General features: G+C 51.8%; 1 protein-coding gene across 1 annotated transcript in view; it reads left to right on the top strand.

Annotated features, from left to right (window-relative positions):
* The first annotated feature begins 454 nt into the window (after positions 1-454).
* egln2 (egl-9 family hypoxia-inducible factor 2) overlaps positions 455-19,890 on the top strand; it is a 47,736-nt gene continuing 28,300 nt past the window's right edge. Inside the window, exon 1 of the mRNA XM_063059940.1 lies at positions 455-1,923. Within this exon, the coding sequence (XP_062916010.1) occupies positions 604-1,923 (1,320 nt within the window). The 5' untranslated portion in view covers positions 455-603. The remainder of the gene's footprint in view (positions 1,924-19,890) is intronic.

Genomic DNA, 19,890 nt, shown 5'->3' with positions numbered 1-19,890 from the left:
CTTTTGCTCAAGAGCTTGATGGTTGAGGGGTGGTAACTGTCTGTGAGGTTGCTGGTGGGGGTCCTGAGGCTCTCCTTCTACCTGAGAAGAGCATGGCTCGATGGTGGGCGATGCTTTGCACATTTGAGCTGAATGTTCAATGCTGGTGGGTGCAGAGGTGGGCACCTCCGCAGGTCGCCCCTCCCCCCCCCAGGGTGCCTGCGCCTTTAAGAGCGCGCCCACCGCCGCCCCCTGCCGGCGGCGCCGCGGAAGTGCCGGGGCTCGCTGTGTTTACCGGGTCACGTGGTGCGGGTGTGCACGTGTAATTGACACAAGGGCTGATGGAGAAAAGGTGGCGGGTTCCCGGGCTGGTCCGGCGCTCAATGCAACTCGGAGTCTATGCAACCAATTAAATGCAACGCCCGGGAGATCGCGGACGTTTGCAATTCGCGGAGGAGCCTCCCCGTCTCGCCCCGTCGGTGTTTCGTGTGAGCGCGTTTGTGTGTCTCGGCAGGAAATGATACTGCGCGGCGGGCCAAGTTTGGGGGAGTGAGGATGCGTCTCCGCCGCGGTCTCGGGGCGAGCGGGATGGTGGCGAGTCATGGCCCGGGGACGTGAGCCGGGATGGCAGAGCCGCAGCCCGAGTGCCTGAGGATCGCGGGTCTGCTCGCTGCCCACGCCGGTGCCCCTCGCCCCGCTCGCCGCCCGCAGCCGCCGCCGCGTCCCCGGCTCCGGGGATCGGCCGCCTCGCAGGGCGTCCGCATGGGGCTGGAGGGCTTCGGAGGCGAGCCGGCGGCTGGTTGCAGCCCGCCCTGCCAGCTCCTGTGCCCGGCGGAAGGTGGCAAGAGGAGCGAAGCGGGCAGAGACATTGTATCCACCCAGCTGGCTACAGTATCGCCTGGCACCCAGTTGGATACTTCTGCTGCCACCCGATTGGTTACAGTATCGCCTGGCACCCAGTTGGATACATCTGCTGGCACCCGATGGGTTACAGTATCGCCTGGCACCCAGTTGGATACTTCTGCTGCCACCCGATTGGTTACAGTATCGCCTGGCACCCAGTTGGATACATCTGCTGGCACCCGATGGGTTACAGTATCGCCTGGCACCCAGTTGGATACATCTGCTGGCACCCAGTTGGTTACAGTATCGCCTGGCACCCAGTTGCTTACATCCGCTGGCACCCGATTGGTTACAGTGTCGCCTGGCAATCGGTTTGCTACAGCAGCTGCCATCCAGTTGGTTCCACCCCAGGACTCCCCAGTGGTTACAGTAGGCACCGTGCCCGGCAGCGGGTGCTCGAGGAGGTGCCACCCAGACTGCTGCCCGCCTGGCGACCTCCTGCTCCCCCTTGACCCGCTCTGCGCCCTCCCCCCTACCCGGCAGGCCTCGGGCGGTGGGGAGACCCCCAGCCCGGTGCCCGGCGGCTGGCAGGGGGAGGCAGGCGCCCAGCTCAAGCGGAAGAGGCTGGAGAACGGGGAAGGTGGGGGGAGCGGCAGGCTGGCGAACGGGCACTGCGACGCCGTGGCGGCCTGCAAGAGGAGGAAGGCTGAGGGGGAGCGAGTGGGGCTGCTGGAGGGCCACGGCGAGGGGCCGCCGGGAGCGCAGCTGCGGTGGCAGACCCTGGAGCTGGTGAACAAGTACATCGTGCCCTGCATGAACAGCTACGGCATCTGCGTCAAGGACAACTTCCTCGGGGCGGTGCTGGGCGGCAAGGTCCTGCTGGAGGTGCTCTCCCTGCACCGCAATGGGACCCTGATGGACGGCCGTGTGGTCAGCCCCCTCAGCGTCCCCACCCGCAGCATCCGGGGCGACAAGATTGCCTGGGTGGAGGGCACGGAGCCCGACTGCACGAGCATCGGCGAGCTGATGGCCAGGATCGACGAGCTGATTATCTGCAGCTCCGGACGGCTGGGCAACTACGGGATCAATGGGCGGACAAAGGTGAGTCTCTTCCCCCCCACCCCCCCACCCCATCAGGATACAGTGTGGAACAGGCCCTTTGTCCCCGCTGCCCGGCAGCCCCCTGATTTAACCTAATCACAGGGCAATTTACAATGACAAATTAACCTACCAACCAGTACGTCTTTGGACGGTGGGAGGAAACCAGAGCACCCGGAGGAAACCCATGCGGTCACGGGGAGAACGTACAAACTCCTCCCAGACAGGGCAATGGAATTGGGATTATTCCTTGTCTCAATGTCATCCTCAACCCCTGTACACACATTCTCATTCTCTCTCTCTCTCTCTCTCTCTCCTTTCTTTCTCTCTCTCTCCTTTCTTTCTCTCTCTCCTTTCTTTCTCTCTCTCCTTTCTTTCTCTCTCTCCTTTCTCTCTCTCTCTCTTTCTCTCTCTCTCTCTTTCTCTCTCTCTCTCTTTCTCTCTCTCTTTCTCTCTCTCTCTTTCCCTCTCCCCCCTCTCTCCCCCCCTCTTCCCCCCTCTCTTCCCCCCCCTCCACTAGGATGCGGGCGTCTGGCGCGAGCCGCCAGTGTTAATGGAGGAGGCAGATGCAATTTGGTCCTTGTTGGGTAGACGCACAGGTTTGCAGTAATGGACTGGTATGGCAGCTGAGGTTTGGTTCAGTTCTGCATTGTACTCAGCACAAGCACTGTGGGCGGAATGGCCTGGATGTGTGCTGGACAGTTGAATGTTCTCTGTTTAAGGTGGAAGATCAGGGAGTGAGGGCTGAGGGGAGCTGAGCTCAGCATAAATTGGCCATGATCCGATGGAACAGGAGGGCACTCCAGGGGGGCCTCCTACCCTTTGACCTGTTTGGCAAGGGTGACCCACCATGAGCCAAAGCACAAGGCCCTGCCGACGTCGCTCTCCGGGTCATTGAGGAACACGAGCCTCCAAACCCTGTGACAAGGTTGTGGCCCTCTTAGAGGCAAGGTATCCCGTGGGAAAATAAAATTCCCTCAGGAACGTTGTTATCTGTGCTTATTGTGGGATCTTGCTGTGCATACATCGGCTGTGGAATTTCCCATCTTACAATAGGAACTGTGTTTTTAGTTTAAAAATTCGGTGAAGCGGGAGGCGTTTCGGCCTGTCAAATCCGTTACGGCTCCCAATCTCATTCTCTCGGTCAATCCCCACATTGTCTACCTTCTGGTCCCCATCCACTTCAGAGAAGATATAGGAGCAGAATTAGGCCATTCGGCCCGTCGAGTCTGTTCCACCGTTCCATCCTGGCTGATCGATTTCCCCTCTCAGCCCCAATCCCCTGCCTTCTCCCCGTATCCCTTCATGCCCTGACTAATCAAGAATCTATCGACCTCTGCCTTAAATATACGTGAAGACTTGGCCTCCGTATCTATCTGTGGTAACGAATTCCACAGATTCACCACTCTCTGCCTGAAGAAATTACTCCTCATCTCCGTTCTAAAAGGACACCCCTCTGTGCTGAGGCCGTGCCCTCTGGTCCTGGACTTCCCCCACCACAGGAAACATCCTCTCCACATCCCCTCTATCGAGGCCTTTCAGCCTTTGATAGGTTTCAGTGAGGTCACCCCTCGTTTTTCTGGAAATGGATTCTGTTACTGACGCTATAACAGGCCTCGCATAAGAATGAAGCCTTCCCTTCACTCCGGGCACCAGGCACTGCACTGCTGATCATCGTCCCTCTCTGCGTAAAAAGGAAACTTTCCTTCAGATCGTTTACTCGTATCATATGCCTGAAATTTTATCTCTGCCCGCTTTCTCCCGCTGACGAGAACAGTTTTTCTCCCGTTATTGCGTTGTCTGCAAAGGGCCCATAGAAATGTAAATATTTTCCTAATTTATAAGATTAAAAATAAGATTTTAAAGGTGAGCTTTATCAGTCACATGTAGATAGAAGCATACAGTGAGATTTATCACAAATAAGAGAGAATCTGCGGATGCTGGAAATCCGAGCAACACGCAGAAAATGCTGGAGGAACTCAGCAGGTCAGGCAGCACCTATGGAAATGATAAACAGTCGACGTTTCCGGCCGAAACTGTTTTCCGTAGATGCTGCCTGGCCTGCTGAGTTTCTCCAGCATTTTGTGCGTGTTGCGGTAAAATTCACCGTTTGAATCGGTGACTAACTCAGTCCAGTTGTGCGCTGGGGCGGCCTGCAAGTGTCGACAGCCTCGCATGCCCACCACTTACCCTAACCCCAACCGTACGCCTTTTGGACTGTGGGAGGAAACTGGAGCTCCTGGAGGAAACCCATGCAGTCCCGGGAAAAAAATATACAAACTCCTTCAAGGTTCGAAATAAGTTTTATTATCAAAGTACATATACAACCCTGAGATTCGTTTTCCTGTGCGCTTACTCAATATGTCCAAGAACCACAATAGAATCGTTGAAAGTCCACACGGACAGGGCGGCCAACCAGCGTGCAAAAGACAATAAGCCCTGCAAGTACAAAAAGAAAGAAATAGTAATAATAAATATCGAGAACGTGGGATAAAGGGTCCCTGGAAGTGATCCATTGGTTGTAGGCCGCAAAGGTGCCACACCGAGCTTACAGTCTGGAGCGGGAACTGAACCACCATGTCGGGTGTTTGCCGGCTCTGTTGATCAGTGCGATTGTCGCTGTGCTATTATGGAAGGTCAAAGTTCGTGGTGCAAGGGTTGCGTGTTGATGTCAGCGGAGGGTCGACAGTGGAACGGCGCAGGGTTAAATGCGGCCAAGCGCCAACCCGCTGGAGGCGCTCAGCCGGTCGAGCGCCACCTGCGGAGGGAATGGGACCGTCAGTTGTCCTGATGCCGGGTTTCAGCGTGAAACATCGGTGATCCCATAAGACCGTAAGAGATGGGAGCAGATTTAGGCCATTCTGCCCGTCGAGTCTGCTCTGCCATTCCATCATGACTGAGCTGTTTTCCCTCTCAACCCCATTCTCCTGCCTTTTTCCCATATCCGTTCAAACCCTGACCTATCAAGAACCTATCCACCTCTGCCTTAAATATACCCAGTGATTTGACCCCCGCAGCCGCCTGTGGCAACGAATTCCACAGGTCTGCAACCCTCTGGTTAAAGAAATTCCTCCTCGTCTCTGTTTTAAATGGACGTTCCTCTTCAGAGGCTGTGTCCTCTGCATCCAGGTACTTCCCGTGGCATTAAGGCAGCGATGAACATCCTCCATCTTGGCGGTGTTAGAAACATAGAAAGCCTACAGCACAATACAGGCCCTTCAGCCCACAAAATTGTGCCGAACATGTCCCTACCTTAGAACTACCCAGGCTTTACCCGTAGCCCTCTATTCTTCTAAGCTCCATGTAGCCATCCAGGAGTCTCTTTAAAAAAAAAAATCGGCCATCTAGTTGAAAGGACTAGATAGAGTGGAGGTGGAGAGAATGTCTCCAACACTAGTGGAACCCAGGACCAGCGCGCACAGCCTCAGAGTGCAGAGATGTCCCTTTACCCCAGACGCAGATGAACTTCTTTAGCCAGAGGGTGGTGAGTCTGCGCAATTCATTGCCAAGTCATCAGTTATACTTAAAGCAGAGGTTGATGGGTTCCTGATTAGTCAGGGCATCAAAGGTTATGGGTGGAGGAGGCAAGGGGATGGTGTTGAGAGAGAAAATAAATCAGCCATGATAGAATGGTAGAGCAGAGAGATGGGCCGAATGGCCTGATTATAGCTCCTGTGTCTTATGCTGTTATTTTTAGGCATCCGTTAGTCTTGCGAGACCATGGATCTGTGCCTGGAAAGTCTTCACTCTCCAGGGCGCAGGCCTGGGCAAGGTTGTATGGAAGACAGGCAGTTGCCCATGCTGCAAGTCTCCCCTCTCCACGCCACCGATGTTGTCCAAGGGAAGGGCATTAGGACCCATACAGCTTGGCACCGGTGTCATCACAGAGCAATGTGTGGTTAACTGCCTTGGTCAAGGACACAACACGCTGTCTCGGCCAAGGCTCGAGCTCACGACCTTCAGATCGCTAGTCCAATGCCGTAACCACTTGGCCACGTTATATGCTGCATTTTCTATGTGAAGTGGGTGAAGGCACTAGCAGTGTGGTTGCTGGGAAGGCATGGGGGAGGCACAGGAGGATATGGATAGGTTAAGTGAAAGGGCAAAGATCCGTCAAATGGAATACAATTTCTGACGTGGTGGGGTTGTCCACTTTGACAGGAGGAGGAAAAGGGGAAATATGAAAATTTTGAGAGGTCGAAGAGAAGCGAGGTGCAGGGTTTTTGGGCATTCCAGAGCACGAGTCAGAAAGGCTAGAGCACAGGTCAAGCAAGCAATTACTGTGGCAAAGAACTATGCTGTTCGTTACTCAGGGAAATGGGTAACAGAAGGAGCAAGGTCAAAGTCAAGTTTATTGTCATCTGCACAGGAACGTGTGTGTGCAGGTGCAGTGAAAAACGAACTTGCAGTGGCATCACATTGCAGAGCCGAGGTACGGCGAGACTGGCTGGAGCTTGTACTCAAGGGAAGATGGGCACTGAGTTGACTTCTCCTCGTCCAGCCCACCGACCACCTGATGGAATGACAGCCCCCCTCAGCGCCTATTCACAGAAATTAAACAGACATTACGCTCAATTTGTAGATGAGAGAACACAGTTAGAATTAACGTACTGTAGAACAGAGAAGAGTACAGCACAGGAGCAGGCCGTTCAGCCCACAGTGTTGTGCTGAACCGGCTAAAAAGTAAATCACAAAAACCTCCAAAAATTAACTGCTCCTACCTACGCCATGTCCGTATCCCTCCATCTTCCTCACATCCAAATGGCTCTAAAAGCTTCTAATGTATTTGTCTCTACCATCATACCAGACATCCACAACTCTCTGAGTAAATCTTCCCCCTCGCAACCCCTTTGAACCTACTCCTGTCACCTTCAATGCATGCCCTCTGGTATTAGACATTTAAACCCTGGGAAACAGATACTCTCTGTCCACTCTATCTAGGCCTGTCATAATCTTGTAAACCTCTATCAGATCTCCCCTCACCCTCCAGTGTTCCAGAGAAAACAGCCCAAGTTTATCCAGCCTCTCATGATAGCTCACGCCCTCTAAACCAGGCAGCATCCTGGTAAACCTCTTCTGCACTCTCTCCAAAGCCTCGACATCCTTCCTATAGTGGGGCAACCAGGACTGTATGCAATACCGCAGATGTGGCCTGACCAGAGTTTTATAAAGTTACAACATAACCTCTTGACTTTTGAACTCAATGACTCAACTAATAAAAGCAAGTATTCCATAAGCCTTCTTAACCACCTTATCGACCTGTGTAGTCACTTTCAAGGAGCTATGAACTTGGATTCCAAGATCCCCTGCTCAGCAACACTGTTAACGACCTTTGTCCTCTTGCCAATTGCGAGAAGTACTTTTTCGTGCAGAGCGATCACAGTGGTCGCAGAACGTAGAATATCACAGCACAGCACAGGCTCTTCACCCACGCTATGACGACGACCTTTTAACCCACTCTAAGATCAGGCTTACCCATCCCTGTACATTCTCCTTTGTTTTTCTGCCTGTGAAATGTCAAATGTGGCTGGACTCCTGTGCCAAATATCCGAAAAATGCAGCTTACTCCGAAGACCTTGAGTGAGGGACCGTGACTCTGTCGCCTCTTGTGTCTTAATCTGTTACTAGGTAGTGGAGGAGGGACCCGCTATAGAACGTAGAACAGTAGAGGCCCTTCGGCCCATAATGTTGTACTGACCTTTTCAGCACCAGAATCAGGTTGAAAATCACCGGCGTATGTCGTGAAGTTTGTTAACTTTGTGGCAGCAGTACAATGTAGTACGTAATAAAAGGAAACAAAATGTGACTCACATTAAGTATATTAAATTGTTAAATTAAATAAGTAGTGCAAAAATAGAGAAAGAAGAAGTATTGAGGCAGTATTCATGGGTTCAATGTCCATTCAGAAATCGGATGGCAGAGGGGAAGAAGCTGTTCCTGAATCACTGAGTGTGTGTCTTCAGGCTTCTGTATCTCCTCCCTGATGGTAACAATGAGAACATAGTCATAGTCATACTTTATTGATCCCGGGGGAAATTGGTTTTTGTTACAGTTGCACCATAAATAATAAATAGTAATAACACCATAAATAGTTAAATAGTAATATGTAAATTATGCCAGAAAATAAGTCCAGGACCAGCCTATTGGCTCAGGGTGTCTGACCCTCCAAGGGAGGAGTTGTAAAGTTTGATGGCCACAGGCAGGAATGACTTCCTATGACACTCTGTGCTGCATCTGGGTGGAATGAGTCTCTGGCTGAATGTACTCCTGTGCCCACCCAGTACATTATGTAGTGGATGGGAGACATTGTCCAAGATGGCATGCAACTTGGACAGCATCCTCTTTTCAGAGGCATGACCTGGGTGATGGGGTCCTTTTAACCATCTCTAAGAAAAATCTAATCCTTCCTTCACGCACAGCCCTCCGTTTTTTTTTCATTGATGTACCTGGCTAAGAGTCTCGGAAATGTCCACGGTGTATCTGTCTCTCCCACGGTAGCGTGCTCCACGCAACCCCAGCACTCTCTGAAGTCTTCCAAATACTGTAAAGTTCCCCCCCCCCACCCTGTTTTGGCGGCAATAACTGACCGGACTGTCCTGGCGATCTCACGCTGCCCAGCTGCACCCTTGCGACCAATCACCCGAGCACCTTGAGAGCCTTTGGACTGTGGGAGGAAACAGAGCGCTCAGGCGGAACCCCCACGGTAACAGAGAGGCCGTACAAGCCACGCAAAGACAGTGGCAGAATGGAATCTGGGTCGCTGGCATTGTCACAGCGTTACGCGAACAGCGACACTACATAAAGCGTAGAACATAGAAATCCGCTGCACGTTACAAGCCCTTCGGCCCACAATGTTGTGCCGACCATGTTACCTACTCTAGAAACTGCCTAGAATTTCCCTACCGTATGGCCCTCTATTTTTCTAAGCTCCATCTACCTATCTAAGAGTCTCTAAAAAGACCCTATTGTATCCACCTCCACCACTGGCAGTGCATTCCACACACCCACCACTCTCTGTGGAAAAACTTAACCCTGACATCTCCTCTGTACCTATTTCCAAGCACCTTGAAACTATGCCCTCTCGTGCTAGCCATTTCAGCCCTGGGAAAAAGCCTCTGTCTATCCCCACGATCAATGCCTCTCATCATCTTATACACCTCTATCAGGTCACAACCTTGTCACCCGTTTTTTTTTGAGGATATTTTGAACAAGCTAGGGCTTTTCTCTTGGGAGTGGAGGAGGATGAGATAGAGGTGTATAAGATAGAGACATGGAGTAGACAGCCCAGCCCCAGGGTGGCAATGGCTTTCCCAGAAGAAATCCTTTTAAGGCAGGGGTTCCCAACCCATGGACCCCGGCCAGTAACCGAGGGGTGTGTGGACACCAGGTTGGGAGCCCGTGTTTAAAGCTGATTGAAGGAAAGTACAGGGCCGATGTTGGAGAGGGGTGGGTGTGTGGTACAGGCTGCCGGGGGTGGTGATAGAGGCTGATACATTCAGGGTATTTTAAGAGACTGGACGTTAGAAAGATGGAGGGTTATGGACTGTGTAGGAGCGAAGGGTTGCATTGCTTGTGGATAGGACTCCGTAGTTCATGCTGTGTGCTTCTGGTTACTTTTTTTTCAATTGCGATTTTGATCGGGGCAGACTGACTCCGCGGCCTACAGTCAGCGAGCGATGCTGTGCTAAATTGAACTGAACTGACCTAAACTGAACAGTCCTGGACTGTTCCAAGCACTCTGTGGTTTGATGTTCAATATTCTGTGTGCTTTTCACTTGTTTTTTTTTTGCCATTTGTGCAATTGATTCTTTCTTTTCTGTTTGCGGGTTGGGTGTTCGATGTTTCTCACGGTGTTTCTTTGTTTTGTGGTTGTCTGTGAGGAAAATGAATCTCAGGGTTGTATACTGCATAGACACTTTGATAGTAAATGTACTTTGACTTATTGAGTGAGTTAGAAGGTCAGCACAACATTGTGGGCCGAATAGCCTAAAAGCACAGAAGACTGATGAGGAAGAACAGTTATTAAAAGTAGCACAAGGGAGGAAATTATTTCTGCTGTTTGTAGGAACGTATGTACTTATGTCAGACTTCAGAATTTAGTAATATTTTGGGAGTTGGTATATATAGAGGTGTACAGAAGTTATACTTTTCATAACTTGGGGCAGACTGTAAACCAAGGAACACCAACACATTACAAAGACTGTATCCATTACCGGACATCTGCTCTTCTCCGCTCTCCCATCGGGCAGAAGAAGCACATCCCACCAGTCTGGAGGACAGATTCTATCCTGTTCTCATCAGGTTCTTAAGGCCTCACAGTCTTCTCCAAGAGGACCACAACCTTGTCGTCGGCCTTGCCTCAACGACCTGGAAGGCTGTGTTGGCTGGGGTCAGGGCTTTATGCTTTGGCTCTTGGTAGGGTCACCCATGCCAAACAGGTCAAAGGGTAGAGGCCAGACTAAGAGTGGTCCACCAGTCCTCTAGTTCGGGGATTCAGCTCAGGGCTAACAACCCTGACTGGTCAAACAAAATTGTTACGGAAACAGTGATGAATAATCCTTCTACATCCAAGTGTGACGGTGTTCCTGAGTCTCCAGCCGGGACTTGCATGACTGACAGTAGTGAAAACCGAGAGGAAGCTTCTGACACGATGAAGGAAGCCCTGAACGTTGCCAGAGATGGAGGACTGTCATTGCTGCCCTAAACACGAGCGACGTAACAGGCTGTAAGCAAGTCAGTGTCCATAAAATCTGTCTCATGATGATCTTGCACTTTTAACAATTATCTGGACTTTCTCTGTAGCTGCTGCACTTTATTCTGCAATGTTGTTTTACCTGGATCTGCTTCAGTGCTCTGTGTCGTTTGATTTGATCTGACTGAACAGTGTGCAAGGCGAGTGTATCTCGGTATGTGGGACAATGAAGAGTCCAATTTCAATTCCTCACGGCGGATGGATAGGACGGGCTGTTTGCGAGGTGTTAGGTCTGCAGTGCGGCTGCCAATGGAGACGCGGTTTCTGTTCCCCCTCCCGTCCCTGTGCTCATCTCAGAGACAGCGACCGAGACAAAAGACCACTCCTCCTCCATATTTACCCCCTCCGGCTCCCTCCGACTCGAGAACCTAAAAGCAGAAGTGGCCTGCGTGCCCTTGAAGTCAGGAAGCAGTGATACAAGCAAAGCAGAGATTAAAGATGGGGCCCCCTTTCATTAACCAGGGACAGCCTGTTACCTTGTAACAGCCGAAATAGTTATCTCCAAAGTAAAAAATCCCAAAATGCTGGAACTGACACATTCTCTCTCCACAGACGCTGCCTCACCTGCTGAGTGTCTCCGTATGACATAGAAGCTGAATTAGGCCACTCAGCCCATCAAGTCTGTGCCGTTCCATCACGGCCGATGCTTCATCCCTCTGGATCCCATTCCCCTGCCTTCTCCCCGTAACCTTTAGCGCCCTGACTAATCAACCTCTGCTTTAAATATACCCGATGACCTGGCTGTTTGTGCCATGCGTTCCACAGATCCACCACTCTCATCATCTCTGTTCTAAATGGACGTCCTTCTATTCAGAGGCTGTGCCCTCTGGTGCTAGATCTCCCTCCCCAACTATAGGAAACATCCTCTACACATCCACTTTGTCCAGGCCAGAAGTTCCCAACCTGGAGTCTGCGGACCCCCTCGTTAATGGTAGGGTCCATGGCACAAAAGAGCTCGGGAACCCCTGGTCCGGGCCTTCCAATATTTGGTTGGTTTCAGTGAGATCTCCTCATACATTTCTTGCTGTTTCTGTCTATATTTCATGATTCAGCATCTACAATTTATCTTTCATTCACAATAATTATCTCCATTAACACCTCCGCCGTTACCTGGGAGTTGTGGGGTAGAGCTTTCTCAAGGGTGTGCTGGTAGCAACTGCAAAGTCTGATGCCCAATATCAGTATTGGTTTCTGAGGCCTCCGTCGATCAGGGTCGACCGTGGATGTTGTGCCCTAGCTGTCTAGATACGCAGAGCCAGGGCAGTATGATATGGAGAGCGAGCTGTTGTCCAGGTAGCAAGCACCCCTTCTAAAGGCACGTGATGAACCCAAAGGAACGGCAGAGACCGATACAGTTTGGAACCAGCGGTGTCGCAGGAGTTGCCAGTCAGTATTGAACTCAATGTAGGACTGCCTTACAGTCTCCAGCTCCGGATTTTTCCCTCAGGGTTTATTCCCGAAGCCTTCCCCGTGAGTGGGTATTGCCGCAAGGCAGCGGAGGTTTGAGATCAGAGTTTTCCTCCTAGATGAGCTGCCAACCACGGCTGACGAGCCCCATCTGCCCAAAGCGACTGGTTTTAAAGTGCCTTTGCCCCCTCCCCTGTCAGTAGAGCAGGTTCCAATGGACTCAGCCATGTGGGGGCCAGGAGCTGGACGCTGGTGGTCAGAGGCTATCTGAGACACACACACACTATGGGGAGCATTTAATAGGTAGTGGGAGCCTGTCCCCATTACCACCCCTGACTACAACAACCTTGGTTTATTGTTGTCACATAGAACATTGCAGCACAGTAAAGGCCCTTCAGCCCACTATGTTGTGCTGTCCTTTAACCAGTCAAACCCTTCCCTCCGACACGGAGCTGTTCATTTTCTTTCATCCAAAACAGAAGAGTAAAGGAAATTTAGGGAAATGTTGAGGAGATGTGGTTATAAATTTGCCATTGTAAAACTGTTTAACTAAGAGTGCAACGTTATTGATGTCATTAAGGTCTGTTTCTCCTTCGGGGACATCACCTAACTCCATCCTTAGCTCGTGTGCCACTCGAACCCTCACCCACGTCTTCAGACTTGAGCAAGCTCATGTGCGGCGAGATAACAGCGAAAAACTTCATCTGGCAAGCTGATCATATAGTACAGGGGATGGTAGTAGTTGACATTCATCGATCCTGGGGGATCATGGGTTTGCGCCTCTGGTGGACTGTGTCCTCTCCAGGGCGCAAGCCTGGGCGGGAAGATTTGAAGAACCGGCTGTTGCCCGTGCAGTGGGCTCCCCCTCTCCACGTCACTGATGTAGACCAAGGGACGGGCAAGTGCCGATACAGCTCGAGCCAGTGTCGTCACAGAGGTTGCCAGAGTGAGGTTGTAAACAACATCAAACTGCCTCAGGGACCCCGGCTGTAGATTTCTTCCTCAGGGTTTACTCCCGAAGCCTTTCCCGTGGGTGGGTATGGCCACAAGGCAGCGGAGGTTTAAAATCAGAGTTTTCCATCTCCCAGGCGGGCTGCCATCCAGGGCTGTCGAGCCCCAGCTGCCCGAAGTACAAGGGATAACGTCCCTTGCAGAACGACTTGCAGTACCAGCGACCCCGGTTGAATTCCCACCACTGCCTGTAAGGAGTCTGTACGTTCTCCCCATGACCGCGTGGGTTTCCCCCGGGTGCTCCGGTTTCCTCCCACAGTCCAAAGACGTACCGGTTGGTAGGTGAATTGGTCATTGTACATTATCCTGTGATTAGGCTGGGGTTGAATTGGGGGATCGCTGGGCGGTGGGGCTGGAAAGGCCGGAAGGGCCTTTTCCGCGCTGTATCCCAATAAATAGATAAGTAAGTGGGTAGGTAAGTAAGCAAGCACGCAAACAAGGGAAAGCAGGGCGTGTGTGGCTTTCCAGTGGAAGTGCAGGGCAGGTAGTCGATAAGGTGGAAGGTCTATGATGACGTAGGTTTTGCAGTCCAGAGTTCATCTTTATTGTATGGGGGGGTTCCAATGGAGTGATTTATTAATGGGCAGGGGGGGAGCAGGAGGGAGAATATCCTCGGTGGGTGGGGTTAGAACACAGGCGATCCTGCAGACGGTGGATATCCTGGGTGATGCCCACGAAACGCCGGGGAGATTCAGCGGGTCGGGCTGTATGGATGCTGAGGGCCGTCACCATTTTGTGTGCGATGCTCTCCAATGAGACTGGCGGCGAAAGTGTGAGCGGGGTCCAGGGGCTTCCGTGATGTGCTGAGCTGTCTCTGCAGATTTATTTATTGTGTTTATTGAGATACGGTGTGGAGTGGGCCCTTGCAGCCCTTTGACCTACGCCGATTAACCCGGGAATAACCCGGCAACCCAACGACACCAATTAACTGGGAGGAGATCTTATAGAAACATATAAAATTATGAAAGGGATAGATAAGATAGAGACAGGAATGTTGTTTCTACTGGTAGGTGAGGTTAGAACGAGGGGGACATATCCTCAAGATTCAGGGGAGTAGATTTAGGACGGAGAGGAGGAACTGCTTTTTCCAGAGTAGGGAAACTGTGGAATTCTCTGCCCAATGAAGCAGTGGAGGCTGCCTCAGTAAATATATTTAAGACAAGGTTGGATAGATTTTAGTCCATCAGGGGAATTAATGGTTATGCAGGTAGGTGGAGATGAGTCCATGGTCAGATCAGCCATGATCTTATTGAATTGCGGAACAGGCTCGATGGGCCAGATGGCCGACTCCTGCTCCTGTTTCTAACCCAAGAGTTTCCAACCTGTGGTCCACGGTTAGTGGTAAGGCTCCATGGCCTAACGTAATCACGGGACAATTTACAATGACCCGTTAGCTTGCCCGGTCCGTCTTTGATCAGGAGATCAGGAGAAAGCCCAGGCATTCCGCGGGGAGGACGGGCAGAGACTCCTCACGGAACGGTGTCAGAATCGAACTCAGAAATTTGGAATGCTCCGACCTGTACTAACTTTGCGCTGACCGCGTGCCCCACCCAGAGACGTGCGGGTTAGTGGGTTAATTGGCCGCTGTAAATTGGCCCCCAGTATGAGGGTGAATGTTAGAATCTGAGGGGAGGGTGTTATCGGGAGGCAGGATTGAGAGGGAATGGGATTACTCTGCGATGAGCTGCAGAGGGTCCGATGGGCTGAACGGCCTTGTGTGTCGTCATAAGTTCAGAGATCAAATGCTGGTTTTCGGCCTGAAGTGTGCTGTGCGAACAACTGAGAGTTTCCAGCACTCGATCTGAATTTAAGTCAGGTGACAAACTGGTTCTGTCAAGCTGACTGCAGTCAGCCAACCTTCGGGGTGGCAGGTACGAGAGTGGGACAGAAATAGAGAGAGAATGTAGTTTGTGTGGGAATGTGGCGGGGGGAGAGAGAGAGAGAGTATAGTTTCAGACATCCCACACTGCAAAAACTCATTTCAGGGAGGTAGCACCATCAATTTGCAGGAGACTCCTGGAACTTCCAGAAGAGGTGAGATGTTTGCAATAGAGTAGCTCCTTAGCAGCTGGCCAGCTAGTTTAAATAACGTTAGCTACGCTAATGAACGAATGACACCTGTTAAACTCACCTCAACATGTCTTTTACAGTCTTAACCCACCATGGGCAATAGAAAAGTCACTGTTGCAAACAGTGCAGTGAGCAACACTGTCATTATTTTGACCCCTGTTAGGCAGGGGTACACTTTAGTGTAGTCTGGGGTGAAGTACGTTTTATATTTTTTTTGGAACACTCTGCCATGGCGCGCTTTCGCTCGCGCGCTCTCTCTCTCTCTCTCTCTCTCGTTGCTTGCGGGCTCTCAAGCCCTCTCTCTTGCTTTCACACGCTCACGCACTCTTGCTTTCTCACTCGCTTGCTTGCTCTCGTTCTCTCTCTTGTCACTCTCGCACTCTTTCTTGCTTTCTTTCGCTTGCTCTCAAAAAAATTGATTTCCGGGATATTGTATATAATTTGCGGGCATCAGGGAGCCACTATTAATATGCGGGAGACTCCCGGAACTTCCGGGAGAGGTGGGATGTCTGTAGTTTGGGAATGTAGGGGAGAGAGAGAGAGGATGTAGTTCGTGTGGGGATGTAAGAGAGGAGGAAGGGGAGAAAGGGATGGGAAGGGAAGAGGAGAGAGTGGGCAGGGGCCAGGAGGGACGGAGACAGGGAGAGAGAGGAATGAGGGGGAGATAAGGAGAGTAGCAGAATACTTTGTGCCTGTTTACACCCTCCCAGCAGTGCCAGTGCCCCTCTGGATTTGAGCCTGTGTTCCGGGTTCCTGTGTTCCCAGTTCCTAGTTGGTCTCGTTCCCTTTCCCCGTGCGTGCTGGTGTGGGCGACAGCGCTGGAAGACGTGAGCCGGTCGAAGCTATATAAGCTGGGATCTCCAGCCTTGCGAGAGCGTTGGGGTCCCCCACCTCTCGCCTTCCCCCCTCCTCTCACCTTTCGCTTGTGCCCTGTGCAATAAAAGCCCGAGTCTTGCAGCGGCAGGGGAGGCCTGTGGGTGCGTGCGGAGAGCAAAGAGTGGTGTTTGTTGTCTGGGTATTGGTATTCGTTCATTAACGTCACATGTACCAAGATACAGCGAAAAGCTTGTCTTGCATACTCTTTACACGGGTCAAACTACCACACTGCACTGAGCCAGCATAAGGTCGAACAGTAACGATGCAGAATAAGACCATAAGACACAGGAGCAGAGGTAGGCCACTCGGCCCATCGAGTCTGCTCCGCCATTCCATCGTGGCTGATCTGTTCCCCCCACCTGCCCTCCTGCCTTCTGCCCGTAACCCTTCACGTCCTGACTTACCAAGGGTCTATCGACCTCTGCTTTAAGCACTGTTTAAGTAATGACTCGGCCTACATCAAATTCCTCGGATTCACCAACCCTCTGGCTGATTAAATTGCTCCTCATTTCCGTTCTAAATGGACGCCCTATTACTCTGAGGCTGTGTCCTCTGGTCCGAGACTGCAGGAAGCATCCTGACCAAATCTAGGCCTTCCAATCCGATATTTATTTATATACACACATTCTTTCTCTCTCTCTCCTTTTTCTCCCTCTGTCCCTCTCACTATACCCCTTGCCCATCCTCTGGGATTTCCCCCCTCCCCCTTTTCCTTCTCCCTGGGCCTCCTGTCCTATGATCCTCTCATATCCCCTTTGCCAATCACCTGTCCAGCCCTTGGCTCCATCCCTCCCCCTCCTGTCTTCTCCTATCATTTCGGATCTCCCCCCCCCTCCCCTTTCCAAATCTCTTACTAACTCTTCCTACAGTTAGTCCTGATGAAGGGTCTCGGCCCGAAACGTCGACTGTACCTCTTCCTAGAGATGCTGCCTGGCCTGCTGCGTTCACCAGCAACTTTGATGTGTGTTGCTCTTCCAATACTCGGTAGGTTTCAATGAGATTCCCCCGTCGTTCTACTAAATGCCCCCAAGTGCAGTCCGAGAGCTTTCAAAGCACTTGTATTTAACCTTTTCATGCCCGAATCCCTTCCAGGGCCAGCACATCTTTTCTTAGTTAAGGAGCCCAAAACCTGCTCAGGGTACTCCCAAGTGCAGTCTGAGCAATGCCCAACAAAGCCTTGGCATTACTTCCCTGCTTTTATATTCTTATAGGCATCCATTACTCTCGTGAGACCATGGATTTGCGCCTTGGAAGGTTTCCAGCGTGCAGGCCTGGACAAGGTTGTATGGAAGACCGGCAGTTGCCCATGCTGCAAGTCTCCCCTCTCCACGCCACCGATGTTGTCCAAGGGAAGGGCATTAGGACCCATACAGCTTGGCACCGGTGTCGTCACAGAGCAATGTGTGGTTAACTGCCTTGCTCAAGGACACACACGTTGCCTCAGCTGAGGCTCGAACTAGCGACCTTCAGATCACTAGACCGATGCCTTAACCACTTGGCCACGCGCCAACGCTTTTTATATTCTATACGGGTGTAAAAGCTACTGAAAAGTGCAGTGCAGGTAAACAGTAAAGAGCAGGATCATAACGAGGTAGATTCTGAGGCCAAGCGTCTGTCTTATCATGTAAAAGGTCCATTCCAGACACTGATAACGGTGGGGTAGTCACTAACCTGGTGGTACGAGCTTTTAGGCTTCTGTGTCTTCTTCCCGATGGGAGAGGGGGGAAGAGAAAATGTCCGGGGCGGGTGGCGGATGATGCTGGTTGTTTTAATGAGGTAGCGAAAATTCCAGACGGAGTTCAGAGAGGTTCCCATGATGTGCTGAGCTCTGCCCACGACTCTGCGGTTCCTCGTGCAGAGCTGATGCTGTTGTACATCCAGGGTGCTCTGTGGTGCGTTGATTAAAGATTGGCAAGAGCCGACGGGGACGTGCCCGAATTTCTTTGGCCTCCTGAGGAGGCTGGTGGGCTTCCTTGGCCGTGATATTTACGTGGTCGGACCAGGATGTCCTGAACCCTTTCAACTTTGACGCTGTTGATGGAGACAGGAGCACGTATGTCACTCCTCCTCCCCTTCCTGACGTTAATGACCAGCTCGTTTGGCTTACTAGCGACTGATTCTGCTGTTGGGGTGCTTAAACTTCCTGTCGTGCCCCTCCTCAGCTGGCACCAGACCCCCCCCCCCCATGGAAGGCAGACTGTCTGGGCTTCCAATGCTTCACTTTGTGTAAAGTCATTGGACTTAGGAGTCATGGATACAGTAGAGAAACAGGCCCTTCAAACCACCAGATCCACCAACCACCCGTTGACACTAATCCCAGATTCCCGTCAATGCCCTTCTCTCCCCCCCCCCAGCTACACATCAGGGGTAATTGATAGTGGGCAATGACTCTGGGATGTGATAGGAAACTGGGGTATCTGGGAGGAACCCACAAGTTGTACCACGGAGAGCATTTAATGACTAGTTTCCTCGCCATCTGCAATGGGGGCAAAAGCTGCGGAGAGCTTGTAGACTGGGCGAGCTCCATCACGGGCACAACACTGCCCGCTGTCGAGGACATCTTCAAAAGGCGATGCCCCAAGGAGGCAGCGTGGGCGATCATGGTCTTTATCCGTGACCGTGATTGTTCGTGGCAAATTTTTCTACGGAAGGGGTTTGCCATCGCCTGCTTCTGGGCAGTGTCCTTACCAAGACGGGTGACCCCAGCCATTATCAATACTCTTCAGAGATTGTCTGCCTGGTGTCAGTGGTCACATAACCAGGACTTGTGATCTGCACTGGCTGTTCATACGACCATCCACCACCTGCCCCCATGGCTTCTCGTGACTCTGATTGGGGTTGGGGGGCTAGGCAGGTGCTACACCTTGGTCAAGGGTGACCTGCAGGCCAGCAGAGGCAAGGAGGGCCTTACACCTCCTTTGGTATCTCCACCTCGACACTATTTTTCTCTGTATTTTTGTGCTTTTTAAAAATATTTTCATATTGTAAATTGAAGCAATTTCTTGCCCTGAACTACTGATGCAAGACAACAAATTTCACGACATATTGTCCGCTGGTGATAATAAAACCTGATTTCAGATTTTGAAATCCTTCCCATCGCTCTCCAGGATTTGTTTATTAAGGTTTCCTTTTTTTAAAAGAAAAACACGATTCTCCAGTGTAAGAGGCTCGGTGCCAATTCACCCCGTTACCATGGCAACCCTGCTCGGAGTTGGACGGGAATCTACTCCAGCGTCCTTTATTTCACCGCTGCCTAGCGCACGTAGTGACACACTCGGGGCAGGTTGCTGCCGAGGCTTAGCCCTTCAAATGGCAGCTCGGTGACCCCCGTGAGGGAGACGTGGGATACCAAGGGGGCTAATAGGCAAGGGGGCCAGAAGGTACAGACGGAAAGGCAAGTTGAGGTTTGACAGCAGGATTGTACTATGGCAAGTGCGTGCTGATCTGTATCCAGACCAGGGGTAGGCCGGTCCCGATCTGTATCCAGACCAGAGGTAGGCCGGTCCCGATCTGTATCCAGACCAGGGGTAGGCCGGTCCCGATCTGTATCCAGACCAGGGGTGGGCCGGTCCCGATCTGTATCCAGACCAGGGGTGGGCCGGTCCCGATCTGTATCCAGACCAGGGGTGGGCCGGTCCCGATCTGTATCCAGACCAGGGGTGGGCCGGTCCCGATCTGTATCCAGACCAGGGGTGGGCCGGTCCCGATCTGTATCCAGACCAGGGGTGGGCCGGTCCCGATCTGTATCCAGACCAGGGGTGGGTCGGTCCCGATCTGTATCCAGACCAGGGGTGGGCCGGTCCCGATCTGTATCCAGACCAGGGGTGGGCCGGTCCCGATCTGTATCCAGACCA

Source organism: Mobula hypostoma, chromosome 10 (genome assembly GCF_963921235.1).
Source record: "Mobula hypostoma chromosome 10, sMobHyp1.1, whole genome shotgun sequence".
Classification (NCBI taxonomy): Eukaryota; Metazoa; Chordata; class Chondrichthyes; order Myliobatiformes; family Myliobatidae; genus Mobula; species Mobula hypostoma.
This window is presented reverse-complemented; position numbering and strand designations above follow the sequence as displayed.